Raw genomic sequence first — 16096 nt, 5'->3', positions numbered from 1 at the left:
TAACCCTCTTACATTTCTTCACTCTCTGCAGAATCCAAATCAGCGTCTTATTAGGTGGTCTCTTTTCTTACAGCCTTATGCTTTGGAGATTCGTCATGTGAAAGGCGTAGATAATGTCTTAGCTGACGCCTTGTCCCGTGCCCCATGTGGTGGAGAATAAGTCTTTTGACAATCATTTTCCTCTTCTCTTTTCTTTCTTTGGTTTTCAATTCCTTAATTTTGCTTTCTCCAGGCGCCGGGAGATTGCTGGTTTCGAAACCAAGAGATGCGGGGAGTTGGGAAAGTTGTAATGGTTAATGACTTGGTGTTAACTCCGGTAGGGTTGTTTTTGTTCCTCATAAACTTATGTATGCTTTGGGGTTGGAAATTGTATAAGGTAGAGTTTCTAACGAGAATCTCTCCCTTTTTAAGGGGGGAGGTGTTACGGATTAGTTTTGTTTTGGGTTTTTTCTGTTTGTTTTTTCTCTCTTTTGATAGGTTGTCAGATAAGGATCCACACCTGTCTTGAGTTTGTGGATGGATATAAGATGTCTGCCCTCTGTCTACCGGGAGGCCTGCAGTTGTGCTGAGGAGCTGGACCATCATATTGTTTTTCTCTTAAGTGTTTGTTTATTTACTGTTGAACAACTATTTTCTTTATTACTTACCCCTAGATTTAAATAAATATATTGTTAAATATATTTTTGGACTCTGAACCCTTTCTTTTGTTACTTCCTTGAGCCTTTCGTTGTCATTCTGTCTGGCATTTTCACAAATAGCAGCCGCGGCCGCGCTACCGAAGCGCCACCTAGTGGGCAGTGGCTGTTACCAAAAAATCATCAGAGTTTCGCATTGGCTTCTCTTTTTTTTATTTTAAATTTTTTTTTTATTGAATACAAAATATGAATACAACAAAATGGCATAAAGCAAATAATAATAATACAATTATACAATAATACAATTAAATAATAGTAGTTATTAATTAAAAAAACTACAACAGATTGTATAATACAAATAAATTATACAGTTTTATTGCAGTTTGGTTTTTCATTTTACTGAGGGCATCTGAGAAGTATTTTAATCGTTTCTGAATATAATAAACAGGGGTATACATTTACAAATTTAAATTTATTCATTTGTGTAGGCTATAAAGTATTTTGCCAATAATATAATGTTATTAATCAGCTCAAATGAAACAATCATTTGGTTATCCCATGCATTATATTTGCCTCTTTGCTGACAGGAGTTTACGGTAACAGGATGCGACAGAGAGCAACCGTTAAAGACGCAATTGTATGACGTGTTAGTGTCTCAAACACAATTCTCAAAGCTTGTCTAATCTTGCTACACACTCAAAAGTATGTACTTTTTCTTCATAAACTCCGTCATAAACACACACACACACACACACACACACACACACACACACACACACACACACTTTAATGCCATAGTTGTATAAATCAGCTTTTACTTCCTCTTCCGGAGTGAATATATTTGTTGAACTCTGCAAGTGGATCGTGTGTGGTTATCATGGGCATAAACTCCATTTCGCTACTGTCACACTCAACAGGTACGTATTAAAAATACTGCGTCATAGTTTTACGACAACGGCCGTTTGTGAAGCAGCTGGCTGGACACTTGCAAGCAACGCATAAGAAATCAACGGCTCTCTTTTCTGTAGTATAGTTCTAACAGTATCGACATTTGCATGTGTACAGTGGAAAGACTTGTTTTTCTTCAGAGGTGACGCAAATGCTGTGCGCCGTCCTGGGTCACTCCGAGAATATTTGGCCAGGTAAACTAAAGTTTTACGCTTCAACACATACATCAAGACATGTATCGCTATAATTATATAATAAATATATATACGAATATATAATAATTACGATCATCATCACCTCATGAATATCAAGTTTGTTGTATTATCAACGTTAGACGTTGCAGACTGCGGGTGAAGCTACTGTAGCTGTTTGGCTAGACACTTTAGCAAGACTACTATGTGACAGATTACTTTCATTATGGCGACCTGCGGATTTGTCAGTTTCTTGTAATTACTGAACTACATTCTCTGTTGAAATAGGTGGCCAAACTGTCGTGCAAAAGGCACCTAATACTTTTGTTCTAGGTAGCCTATGAAACGATTACTGTAAAGTTCATATTTGTAAATTAAAAACGAGTGCACTGCCTGCTGCTCAGAACATTCACAAATGAAATAGCAGCTGAGCAAAGCTACTACATTTATAAATGTAAAATGTCTTATTCAGAAGAACGTGTGTAAGGAAATAACGTTGTACATTTGATAGCCTAGGCTACTTCCTGTAAGTAACCCTTTTATAGTAAGACTTTTATTTCCTCCTATTTAAAGTATTAGCTAAATTTAACTGATCACATTATACATTACATCTCATTATATATATATATATAGATGGCACATAATATGTGAGAATAATGTGCCATAATATGTGCCATTTATATTTTTTCCCCACATGTTGATGCATTTGAACACATTACAATTTTCTACATTATAAACAAGAGTGCAAATCTATGCTAATGGAATGTCATGTAATGCAGGTATTTGTCATCTACATGGGAATGGGGGACATGAAGACACCAGATTTCGATGACCTACTGGCAGCATTTGACATTCCAGACATTGATGCCAAAGAAGCAATTCAGTCTGACACCGATGGTAGTCATAATGAACACAGTGGTGCTGTTGGAAAGGAGAGAAGTGGAAGTCCATGCCTAAGACCCCCAGACAGCCCTGAGAGTCCTAACAATGACCCCTCCATGGTCAGTGTGATTGTAAAAAACAGTGTACATTCTGATGACAAAACTGAAGGGGATATAACTGGAGACTTTCTTGGTGTAGATGCATCACATGAGTCTCCCCAGAAAGGTCCCAGAGAAGATGACCTGATGCCTTCAGATTCATTCATCTATAATGGACTCAAAACAATCTCAGATGGGGCTACAGAACCCTCTCAATCACCAACTCTAACCCAGATGCAGACCAATGGGCCACTTTGGTCTCTCTCTTCCTCTAGAGTAACTAATGATGACAACCAGGATGGCACTTCTCCTAAACACCCTGCTAGCACTTTCTCCCCGCCTCAGTCTTTACCCCTGACTGATCCTCCCATCTTATCTTCACATTCAATTAGTTCAAATTTCCCCCTCAGAGTTGATTGTGAGGCAGCACAACCATTAAATGGCACTTTGAGGGCAGGAGTCCGCCGCCATTTATCTGAAGATGAAGAATCTGAACCAGACCTCGGCAGCCCTGCACTCGTCATACAGGAGAGCCCGGATTCCCAGCTGTGCTCTGCTCCCAAGGTACCACGAATGCAGCGGTCCCCTTTAAGTGTGTTTCAGCTGCCCTCTCCCTCGTCCCCTTCCTTACCAGTAAGTAACACTCAAATTGAGGAGCCCTCTGTCCAGCCTCCAACACTTTTACAAAGCAGTGTCAACCCAACGTCAATGACCTCCAAAAATGATTTGCCAGCTGAAGAAAAAGACCTTGAGCACATAATCGAGGAGCGAGATTCTCCTGAGAGCCCTGAGCCAGAAATCCCTCAACCTTATATATCTCTGCCCTCAAATCAGCTCGGAGCCAATGAGCCAGAAAAGAAGGAGAGAAGAGAAGAAGCCCCTCAAGATCAAGTTATTGACATGAGCGTAAGTGTGCAGGAGAAGAGCGGTCTTCACACAAAAAAAGATGATGATGGAGCTGAGGAGACAGAAGAGAAATCTACGGAGCCTAGTTTGGTAGATTCAGCCTTTGAAGGTGTCACCAACTCAAGCAAGACCTCCGCCAAGCCTCTCAAAGTGAAAATCAAGAATGTCAAAGCGTATGCCGGTAACATCACACGTACGGTATCTAAAGTGGTTCCCAAAGGTCCTGGTGGCTCCAAAGTTCGAGCAGGGGCCCGTAAGCCAGTCCACAGGATTCAGAGATCTGGCGCTGCTCCTCAAGGACCACCTCAGGTGACAATGTTGCCCGTGTCCACCCTTCAGGATGCCAGCACAGCTATGTTATTTGCAGCCAGCAGGGCACAGAATCAACTGGCCACCACTCTCTCTGCCACTGCAGTCAACATCACTAGAACGTCAACCCTGCCATCCATCTCTTCATCCATGCCTGGGGCTAACATTCGCTCTCTGGCGCAGAAAACGATGAATGGGAACCCTGGGACAGCCAAACCAGCCTCCATTGTGAACAGCCCAGGAGCTGTAATCTCACGCAGCCAGTCTAGCCTCGTCGAGGCCTTCAACAAAATCCTCAACAGTAAGAATCCACTGCCAAGTTATCAGCCGGACCTCTCCACCATGCCTCCCCTTGAATGGGGTCTTCGATTGCCCTCAACGGGATATCGTTGCCTTGAGTGCGGGGATGCGTTTGCCCTGGAGCGCAGCTTGGCGAGGCACTATGATCGGCGCTCTATGAGGATTGAGGTGACCTGTAACCACTGCTCCAAACGCCTGGCCTTCTTTAATAAGTGCAGCCTGCTGCTCCACGCACGAGAGCACAAGGAGAAGGGACTGGTTATGCAGTGTTCACACCTCGTCATGAGTCCTGTCAGTGTGGAGCAGATGATTGGCCAGCAGGAGACCGTGCCTATAGGTTTGTGTCTTTATCAGTGTATTTATAGATGCACTAGGAAAAGAAAAGTACTTATGTGACCTTTCCTCAATTTGTTTAAATACAACCGGTGGGAAAAAAAAATATGGAATCACCACACTGAGAGGATGTCCACCCAGATTTTTTACTTTATAACAAACAAATCACAGATATGATGGAAAAAAGGTTCTGTTCAATAGCTTAACATTCTGACTTCATGAAACGTACCTTAAATAAATTACCTTACTTTTTTTTTTTAATGGCATGTCTTTTTATATTTCTTTTTCTTTTTCTGAATTATTTGAGGCATGGACATATTGACAATATTCCCCATCAAGCTGCTTCCAACTTTCTCAAATAGTGTTTGACAGATCAGCTTTGCAAGATAGAGCCTTGTCATTGACATTTAAAAAATATATATATTTTCACCATAAATTTTCAATTGGATTGAGATCCGGATTGTTTGCTGGCCATGTCATTGGCCAATGCAGATTTGTGATTCATCACTGATTATCACTTTCATCCAATCATCCACACTCCGTGATTGCTTCTCTTTTGTAACTTTTTCTTTTGTTAAGGTGTTAGTTCTGGTTTTTGATTGGATTTTCAATGCGTAAATCACATTTCATTCAGCTGGTTTCTTACAGTTCTGTTACAAACATTTACTCCTGTTTCCGCCCATTTGCTTTGTTTTGCATTTTCTATTGAGTTTTCTATCTTGACACTTTGACATCCTCCTTGGTCTGCCTGTATGTTTTCCTTTTATAGCTAACCTTCCCATTTTGTTTATACTTGCACCAAATTTTAGACAAAGCTGACTGGGAACAATCAACTTCTTTGGCCACACTCTGTGTTAATTACTTGTTGGAGTTTTATCATCCTTTCCATTGTTTCAACTGACAACTCTCTTGTTGTGGCCATGTTTCCTTTCAATTAGCAGCTTGTTAAAGCAACACCAAGTAACTTTTCCTCTGCGTTCGCCATACAGGTTGGAAGCGGAATTGTCCATTACTGCTGTCGTAAATAATTTAGCCTACCGCATCCTACTGTCGCACGCACACACATGCTCTCTGTTTATCCAGCACCGGCTTTGGAATCATGATGACAATTCAAAAGCTATCCGGCTGCTAGGTATCTTACATGTAGTTGTAGTCTACTGTTGAGTACGCTCCACTTATCGGCAATTGTAACGCTTGCCGTAAAGCAAGTCAAATTTGTAGTTTTCTTATGTCTCATTCAGACTACAGAAACGCGACCCGATCTGGCAATCTTACATAGCGTGGATATATCAGATAAAGGACCGCAAAACGGTGGCATAAGTGCATTTCACCATGTCACGATGAACCACTGAAACGATTTTGAAAACATTATTTTAAGGTAAAAAATCTTACTTAGTGTTGCTTTAAGGTGTGTAAGCACTCTTTTAACTGCTGACTAATTAGCTTTTTTAGACTTCATCCAGTATTTGTTTTCGAAATGGAAATTAAAAGATGATTCCATACTTTGTTCCTCTGCTTGATCTGGGAAAAAAAGACATGCCATTAATAAAAAAATTTGAGTTTGTTTGAGGGTTTCAAGAAGCCAGAATGTTAAAGGGTTAGTTCACCCCAAAATGAAAATTCTGTCAGTAATTACTCACCCTCATGTTGTTCAAACCCCGTAAGACTTTCATTCATCTTCGGAACACACATTAAGATATTTTTGATTAAATCTGAGAGCTGGATCACTCCTCCATAGGCTTCTTAAGGGATCGAAACTGGCCGGCCCAAAAGTTATGAAAGACATCGTTAAAATAGTCTGAGTGACTACAGTGGCTCAATCTTAAGTTTATCAAGCGACGAAAATACTTTTTGTGCGCAAGCTGCGCAAAAAACAAACAAATATAAAGACTTTATTCATTTCCTTCTCTGTTGGCCTTGAGATTTCACGTAGTGAAACTATGCAAAGCTTCTAGGTTGTACGTCACACGCATCACACACATGACCAGCGTCGGCCAATAGTGAGCCTACGTGTGACGTGCAACACAGAAGCTTTGCGCAGTTCCACTACGTGAAATCTCACGGCCCCCAGAGAAGGAAATGAATAGTTGAATAAAGTCGTTATTTTTGTTTGTTTTTTGCGCACAAAAAGTATTCTCGTCGCTTGATAAACTTAAGATTGAGCCACTGTAGTCACTCGGACTATTTTAAGGATGTCTTTCATAACTTTTGGGCCGGCCAGTTTCGATCCCTTAAGAAGCCTATGGAGGAGTGATCCAGCTCTCAGATTTAATAAAAAATATCTTAATTTGTGTTCCGAAGATGAACGAAAGTCTTACGGGGTTGGAACAACATGAGGGTGAGTAATTACTGACAGAATTTTCATTTTTGGGTGAACTAGCCCTTTAAGCAATTGAATTTTATATTTTGTAATATATCTGTGATTTTGTTTATTTGCTATAATGTATAAAAGGGTGGTGATTCCATAATTTTTGCCAGGGGTTGTATTAAGGTTTCTAGACACAAACCAACAAGACTTTTGAGTGAGTTAGTAAATACTTTAGGTTTGCACTTTGCATTGTGCAAATTTTGGATCAGGAATTTTCATAACAAGAAGGAACCACAGAAGCGAAAAAAAAAGAAAGTTTTTTTTAAGCGATAACTTGAGATATCAATTAAATTAATTTAACAGCAAAAAATATGAATGGCAATATTAATATTAATATATTAACAAAAGTTATGAAAGACATCGTTAAAATAGTCTGAGTGACTACAGTGGCTCAATCTTAAGTTTATCAAGCGACGAAAATACTTTTTGTGCGCAAGCTGCGCAATCTTACCAAATCTAATTACTGTTTATTTTTTTATTTTGCTGAAAAAAAAAAACCTTTGAAATCCACTGTCACTTTTGGCTTGCTAATAATGGTAATACGGTTGGTAAAGCTGCTCTAGAACATTACTTCAGGTTTAAAGGGATACTCCACTTTTTTTGGAAATAGGCTCATTTTACAACTCCCCCAGAGTTAAACTGTTGAGTTTTACTGTTTTTGAATCCATTCAGCCGATCTCCGGTTCTGGCGGTACCACTTTTAGCATAGCTTAGCATACATCATTGAAGTGGACAAGACCATTAGCATTTCTAAAAAAAAAAATGACCAAAGAGTTTCGATATTTTTCCTATTTAAAACTTGACTCTTCTGTAGTTAAAAGCGTTTAAAAATTATACCATCTCCAAACTTTTGAACGATAGCGTATACCTGCTTTTATATTTTAGGAAATTAGTTCTTTGCAAAGGGATCATCTTATTTCAGGGTCCTTTCAGGGGTATTGAAAATATTGAAAACCTGAATGACGTAATTTGCTGCTTAATTTTAGCTTAACGTGTCTGAACAAAACATTATATTTTATAAAACATTCCAGAAGTAAAAATAGACAAACTTATAGTCATGCTATAAGTATCAGTAGCCAGTGTGCACACAGGGATCAGGGAGCAGCGTAGAAATCAACCAATCACTGTCTGTCCACTGCAAAACAAAGGACTTAAACCTTTAAGTGGAATAATTCAGCTGGGGCTTGTTCTCTCTGTACCCATTTTCAAAGGACAGTCTCTGGACCCGGTGCATTGCTGGCTTATCCTTTAGGGAGTTGAACAGTAAATGACTTTAGGTTAACAGTGCTGTAGATAATTGACCAATAATCTAGAATAATACATTAACCCATGTCCATTTCAGAATGATTTAGCTGATGTGTAGTATGTACTTACTGTACTCTTGTCTCAATTACAGGTATGCTCTCTCCTGCGCTGCCTGCCCTTAAAGAAAGTGGTGGCCAACTGTCACAACCTTCTGATAACAGGTAACCACACACTGTCAGATCATGTTTTAGTTTGTATGCTTGAATTAATTAGAAATAAAAGAAAAAAATAGTCATTCAAATGAAATGAATTGAGATTGTGGGTGTTTGAGAGATTAAGATGCTGTTTGGTATTTTTAATGTTGTCAGCTGTCCAGAGTGTTGGAGTCCATTCAAAGGCAAGGCAGAAATAGCAGCACACTTTCAAGAGGTGGATCCTGGTGTCACTGACATGGTGAGTGAGTGCATGTGTGTGTATCAGGACTCGATTTGCATATGCCCCTTTTAACAATTTCACACAAAAAAAAAAAAAAATTTTTTTTTTATTAATATATTTGATAATAAAATTGACAAAATGATTACATTTTGCTTTCTCTCTAGTGTTGTATGCAGTGTTCTCCTCCAATGCCACTGTGGAACTCATGCAGTGCTGCAACTCACCGCCGGTTACATCAGCAGCTCCCTCCACTGGTTTGCCCTGAATGTGGTGTCATCTGTCAGCTTCATGACCTCAACACCCACCTGAATCAAACCTGCCTGCACTACTCACGTCGCCTTGGATATAGGTATCCACACATAGTAGTAATAAATACTAATAAATCCCTTGTTTTATCCATTGGTTTATGAAGGAGCTATTTCCTCTTATCTGCAGATGTGCCTGTTGTCATTTGGTGTTTGGAGGAGTGAATAGTCTGAACGCTGTAAAGACTCACATGCAGACGGCTCACTGTGAGGTCTTCCATAAATGCCCCTCCTGCCCCATGGCTTTCAAGTCTTCCTCTGGTGCTGAAACCCACTGTACCTCCCAGCATCCTGAACTCCCTGAGACGGCTAGACAGTCCAAGTAAGTGTAAACAGTGTGTGCATGTGCGTGCGTGTGTGTGTGTGTGTGCCAGTATTGGGGAAACCACATTGCAACTGCAGCCAGACCACAAGCTAGTCACTTAAAGCTGCGGTCAGCAAGTCTGGCAGATTGAGTGGACTTAGGCAAAATTTTGAATGTTTACAACTCTCATGCCCCTCCCCCACTATCAACGGATACCCTCCCACCGAGTTCATGCTTGTCAGTGCGTGTGCACCAGATTTTCAGTGAACGCGCCCGTCTCATCAGCATCCATCAACACCATGGATTATTTGGAGGTATGCTGCCCTGGCTAATCTACAGATAGATTGCAATTGCTAACGTCATTTATACTCTAAATGAGCTTACTTGATTTTACACCATCACTCTTCGTTACTGCACGAACTTCAGGCTAGGGCTGTCACTTTTGAGAAAAATCAAATTCGAACGGATATCAAATATCAAGCAATGTATTCGAATATGTTCGAATATCTACGAGCCCCGCCCCTCCATGAAAAAAAAACAGAATCGGAACAGCACGGCACAAACAATAACGAGACAACTTAAACAGCAGCAGGAGTAAGGCCTGCCTAATTCATTTCTTAATATTGTTTGCTAGAAACACCAATACATCAACTTGATCTGGATCAAGTGTGGCTCTCTTTTTATTGACGATGTTCCCCGCGGTGGAGAACACGTGTTCGGACTCGGAGCACACAGACGTGCCTGGCCGTCTGCTGTGTCTCTTACTCCGCTGCCTCATTTGGATGGTAACTTGACAGGTGAGCGCGAAGATTGGATGTCAAGGATGTGTAAGTAAACCGTTTTTTTGCAAATTCGGCAAACTGCCGTATCTTTAACGGTTACTTTACCATCTATGGTGTAGACCCCAAAATATTTCCAGACACTACTTTTTAGATGACTTGGGGTCGTAATTGTCCGCTCAGGCTGGCCGTTCTGTGAGTTATCTTCCATTTTCAAAAAAGGGTGGCTATTGGCTATTATTCGCTTGATTTGGTCATGGGCCTACGCTACAATACGTTTAGAGCGCCCGCTACTGGATGAGATGGCAAACAATAAAATAAAAAACAAACGGTCTAATCACAGACTGTAAAAAATGCGCTACACATGGCACTTTAAAAACCGGATAGTTTATTTATAGTTCGATTACGGATATTTCACGTCATGTTCGAATGCATATTCGAATGTTGAATAAAAAGTGACAGCCCTACTTCAGGCGTGTGCATGTGATTGTAACGTGCGCGAGGGGTGGCGTGTGCCCGATCTGTGATTGACAGTCAGATCTCACACCCCCCTGCGCTGATTGGACCCGATGATCCGGGAGCTGTGGATTTTTGCAAAACAAATAACACGCTCCAGGTGGAGTTAGAAGCTCGGGTTTTTTTCTCAAACCACTTTATGTTGTTCTGCCGGATTATAGTGTCGATTTCACTGAATATGATCAAAAAAATGTTGCCGACGGCAGCTTTAACGTAGTTATTATCTACACTACAAATTAAATTGAAGTTATTTAAGGGGACAATATATTTTATATTATCTCTAAATCTGGAAGCATTTAACTAAATATTTCACTTCAAAAAAGAAGTTGCAAGGATTTAAACTGTACTGGAAAATGAGGTTAAGTTTAGTTAGTTACTCCCCAACACTAGCTTGTACATGTCTCCTCGATTCTTTCTTTAAAGTCGACATGAAATGGGAGTTGAGATTAGTCTTTTCGTCTCATTGTGACATCCGATTGAATTGGCTTTTGGAATGACACAAAATGTAGGACAGTACTGGATTTCGTCCTCGGGAATTGATTGGATCGTAGAAAGTTGGGAGTTGCTAACTAAATGGAGGCAGATCTGAATGTAATTTTGTAGTCAGTTGTGGAGGATATTTGGTCCCACCCTTCGCCGAGACATAATAAACGTTCCTTTATAATAAACACTGTAACATTCTTTAAAAAAAAAAGAACTGTCAATTTTGATTTCATGGTGACTTTAAATGTTTGCATAACTGAGGTGCTAATAACCTTTATTTTTTGTAACAGGGAGATCTATAAATGCGTGATGTGTCGGACTGTTTTTACTCAGAAGGCATTGCTCAGTGTCCATTTTGACACTCACTTAGCTAAGCAGAAGATGCACGTCTTTAAATGCCCTGACTGTAACAAGCTCTTCACGCAGAGAAGTTCTCTCCTTGAGCATGTTAAGGTTGGTTTCGTTCAGCTGAGACAAAAATGAGCTCCATTCATTGATAAAAAATTATAAATGTTTGACCATAATGTGTCTCTAGGATTCTCACAAGGACATTTATGACACATCGGCACAGAACAACTTGGTAAAGATGGATAGCTCAGATGGGGAGGAGTGGGGGCGGGATGAAGACAGAGGAAGAGTGTCAAGAGAGGATGGGAACTCCGCTGCTCCACATATCCAGAGCTGGAGCTGCTCACAGTGCCAGAAGCGCTACAAAGAGAAAGAGAGCTACATCACCCATATGTCCGAGCAGCATGGCAAGGTCAGGATGCCATCACGGATGCATAGGCAGAAGTTCAGATTACATACATTGTCAAAAATGTAAAAAAAAAAAAAAAAATTATATATATGTCCATGTTTTATACACTACCATTCAAAGGTTTGAATCTACAATTTTTCTTTTGGAAAGAAATTAATACTTTTATTCATTAAAGATGCATTAAATTGGTCAAGTGACAGTAATGACATTTTATAATGTTACAAAAATACTTTTAAGTAAATGCTGTTTCTATTTCTTTCTAATTATTCCTCTTATACTTTCTATTCATCAAAGAATCCTGTAAAAGAAGAATCACTGTTTACACAAAAATATTAAGAATTAAAATTAAAAATATATTTTTTTCCATTATGATAACAATAAAAAATGTTTCTTGATCATCAAATCAGCATATTAAAATGATTTCTGAAGGATCATGTTACACTGAAGACTATACCAGTGCCTTAAGACTGATTAATGATGCTGAAAATTCAGCTTTTACATCAAAGGAAATTATATTAAATTTTATTATAATTATATTATAATAATATTATTTGATGAAATATAACATAATGTATTAGGATAACATATTTAAGTAAGCAGAATTTACAACATTACATGCAATAAAAAACATTTTTCAAGCCATAAAAACACGTTTATGATTTGTACTGTTTTTTTGCTTTGTTAAATTTGAATGTTTTCTGATTTGTCCTGAACCAAATGAATGTATTAATGGTGTATAAAAATACATTGACATTTTTGTTTGAAGGAGCTGAAGAAGTTTCCATGCACTCTTTGTGAAGGCTCCTTCTCGTCATCCTCAAGTTTAAGACGTCACATTCGTGTCAAACACAAAGGAATCAAAAGAGCTTTTTATTGCCAGTGAGTGTAAGACATATGTACCGTAGCCCCATGAAGTATTTAGACACCTAAAATGTATGAATGTCTAGGAATCGCATCTAAAACAAAATCAAATATCAAGTGCTATTTGCAATCAATTGGCTTAGTTCCGCAGTGTTCAGTTTCAGCAGTGTTTCTCTATTATTTATCATAGTTTTATCCTTTTATCCAGGCATAAATAAACGGGAAGTTTAACACTAATTTTTTGAGGTCCTTTAGAAGTTATTTACTGTTGTCTCTTGTTGTGAAGACTTTGTACAGGTGGGAAGAGGAGTTTCAGCAGTAAGCTGATTCTTGAGAAACATATTGAGGCTCAGCATGGTGGAGACAGACGAGCAGCCAAACAAAGTCAGGTAAGAGCTCAAATACACTGTCAGATGGACATAATATGTCCAACACCATGACCACCTGACAGTGATTTTGTTTGCTGAGGGTCACTGTAACATTTGTCTCTAGTAGGTGTTCCTACTGCTAGATGCCGTAATGTTATTGGTGAATTGTGCAACTGGGCCCAGCTTTCAAAAAATTGATTACAACTGAGATATTTGAACACCTCATTGTGTCGCTGTTCATTTGCATAAAGTTAAAACTTTTCACAAATGTATCGAGTCTTTGAACACACTGTACCAACACTTAAAGGAATAGTTCACTTTAAAAATAATATTCTGTCATCATTTACTCACCCTCAAGTTGTTTCAAACCTGTATGAATTTCTTTCTTCTGCTGAACACAAAAGAAGATATTTTGAAGAATGTCAGTAACCAGACAGTTGATGGACCCTATTGACTTCCATAGTATTTTTTTTTCCTACTATGGAAGTCAATGGGGTACATCAACTGTCTGGTTACAGTTGAAGAAATAAATTCATACAGGTTTGAAATCATTCCTTTAAGGCTCGTTCACACCAAGGATGATAACTATAAAGATATAGTTTTAAAATTAATTTTAAATTTAAAGGGAAGTCCAAACCACAACTGTGTTGATAACGGTTCAGAGAAACGATATCATTGGAATCACTTTCAGAATAATTTTTTTCCAGCTGATGAACAAAAAAAAAAACATTGACAGCCAATTAGAAACCATCCTGCTTTAAAGAGCTTGAGCATTTATAGTGGTATATGACATAACTGCTGCGCGAGCTTAAAATAAACAGAACATTATTGCGCATTGGTGTGGACGCTAATATTGTTATCATTATAGTTATCGTTCTTGATGTGAATGAGCTGTAAGGCTCATTGAAAGTGAAATGACTTCCTGTGGTTTTGTCACTGCAAGTCACTTTCAGTGTTTTCAACTCGCAGGCAGTTCCTCAAATCACAGATGCAGCTGACAGCTCATCGGAGCACGATGGTAGTGCTTTGGGCGGGGCCTCAGTTGAAGCAGAAAGCCAATTGGCTGAGAGCAGCCTGACCAGACATAGCAAAAAGGCTAAAGAGGAGCAGGAAGCCACGGGATTTCGCTGCATGCCGTGTGGTTTTACCACAGAGGACAGGGAGGAATTTCTCCAGCATATTGTCAGTCACCGTGACGGGGGCAGCACCTGTCAGTGTCAGCAGTGCGGGGCGTGTTTCGCTTCCGCCTCCTCCCTCAGCAGGCATCTCTTCATCAGCCATCGCGTGCGGGATTCCCCCTCCGATCACACCGAGGCGTCTCCGGTCACTGGTTTAACTTCTGGACATGTGACCTCTGACTCTGCAATTGCAGCAGGGTCCCCGGGGTCACCATCGAGTGTAGGGGGGACACAGGTAGAGGATGGGGAAGGTAAGCACACCTGTAAGGTGTGTCGACGTAACTTTAACAAACCTGCTGATCTTAATACACACTTCAGAACTCACGGCATGGCCTTCATCACCGCATACAAAACCGACAAACCAGCGTAGAGAGACAGGACAGAATTAACACGAGGATGAAAATCATGAAACCTGACAAGAACATGTCCGGGTCATATGCCACCCCAAAATCAAAAACGTAAAATAAGAAATTATATTTTACTTGAAGAAAAAGAAGCCTAATTTTAGGACTATCTTTAATTTTGAGAGATTTTTTTTTCCATGATATTTATTTTTATTTTGTGACATTTTATTTTTAAGTACAATTTAAAAAAAAAAAAATATATATATATACTTTTTTATTTCTAATTAAGTAAAAGTTAAAAAAAGATATGTTTAATTTATAATTTTTTCAATTTATTTATATAATTTATAGCCCTTTATTTATGCTGATTTAAATAAAAAAATACAGCATCACAGTAACAAATAACACACAATAACAAATTACTGATTATTAAAATCTCAAAAGTAAAATGTCCAAATGCACGTTTTGGCAAAAAAAAGAAGTGCTTAATTGTTATGAAAACTTATATTTAATTCGATTTAAAATTCTTTATGAAACATATAATTTCTTGTGTATTTTTTCTTCGATTTTGATCGGGGTGAAATGTGAGCAGTGTTTTTGTGAGAATAAGCAGAAAGCGTGTGGTATGTATTAGTGGGCAATAGAATAGAGAGTCTGCAGATTATTAACATTTAGGCTTGTCGCAGGCTTTTAACAAACTAGAAAAATACACTGCGTTGGGGCAAAATCATGTTTGTAATAACATGTAGTTACTCTACTAGGCCAGTTTTGTCAAATCAAAGTCGAGGGGAGCCTGTTGTCGAACAAGTAATGCTGTAGAGGAGTGCTTTAGGTTCGATCAACCTATAAAGTGATCACAACAAGCTCTTAATTGATCTGAGAGGTTTGGGGAAAGGCCAAGACACTGAGCGTCATGTCTTTGAGTTCTCAACATATTCAGAGGGTCATGTTTACCAATCCTGCTATATTTCTGTGCCTACTGATTCCATTGTGCAACCAAAAAAACACAGTCCGTTTCTCTAATGCAAAATGCAGCTTACTATAAATAAAATACTGTAATTACTAACGGTTTAGCTTAGCCAAATGATCCCGAATCAGGTGACTCCTTTGTGCTTGAATCATTATTTCTATGTTTAATGTCTGTATTTCTTCTATTTGTGTGTCCATAGATTCAAATCAGGAAACTTGCTGAATAGTTGCTGATCTTTAGAATGAGAACGAAATAAGTGCCTTCTTCATTTAGTCTTAAGATTCTTTAAGACAAGATTACACTTAAAGGCCTCAGATGATCATTTCCTCACTGGGAGGAATTTGTTGTGTGTGTGTGTGTGTGATGGAGTTAAAAATTTATATTTTTTATGTTTGTGCTGGACTTATGTTTTATTGGTGCCTTACACATTGTCTTCTGGTTTTCTTTGTAAAGATGATTAATAGAGCTTTGTTGTAATGTAACCTCTTGCATTCTCCCTTTTTTGGTTGTTTCATATCGATTTTGTTGAGATAAATAAAAAAAAAACAATAATGGCTAAATCATTTCTCGATGTCCTGTTA

The 16096-nt window shown here is 38.9% G+C and overlaps 1 protein-coding gene across 5 annotated transcripts; it reads left to right on the top strand.

Moving 5' to 3' along the window:
- The first annotated feature begins 1411 nt into the window (after positions 1–1411).
- Positions 1412–16078, top strand: znf687a (zinc finger protein 687a). 5 transcript variants are annotated; one of them, XM_056267672.1, is made up of 13 exons: positions 1422–1552; positions 1664–1777; positions 2554–4606; positions 8367–8436; positions 8584–8668; positions 8815–8999; positions 9086–9277; positions 11328–11490; positions 11573–11797; positions 12561–12673; positions 12942–13044; positions 13993–14452; positions 15715–16078. In XM_056267672.1, the coding sequence occupies exons 3-13, from the start codon at positions 2569–2571 to the stop codon at positions 15735–15737; spliced, it is 3657 nt and encodes a 1218-aa protein (XP_056123647.1). In that variant the 5' UTR covers positions 1422–1552; positions 1664–1777; positions 2554–2568; the 3' UTR covers positions 15738–16078. The 5 variants fall into 5 exon arrangements, with proteins under 5 accessions (XP_056123646.1, XP_056123647.1, XP_056123644.1 ...); XM_056267669.1 differs by lacking the exon at positions 15715–16078 and having other exon boundaries at positions 1669–1777; positions 13993–14578; XM_056267670.1 differs by lacking the exon at positions 15715–16078 and having other exon boundaries at positions 1423–1552; positions 1701–1777; positions 13993–14578.
- Positions 16079–16096: the final 18 nt, after the last annotated feature.

This window comes from Rhinichthys klamathensis, unplaced genomic scaffold (assembly GCF_029890125.1).
Source record: "Rhinichthys klamathensis goyatoka isolate OS25496 unplaced genomic scaffold, OSU_Roscu_1.1 h1tg000262l_1, whole genome shotgun sequence".
Taxonomy (NCBI): Eukaryota; Metazoa; Chordata; class Actinopteri; order Cypriniformes; family Leuciscidae; genus Rhinichthys; species Rhinichthys klamathensis.
Note: the sequence above shows the minus strand (reverse complement) of the source record. Positions and strands in the feature narration are given on the sequence as shown.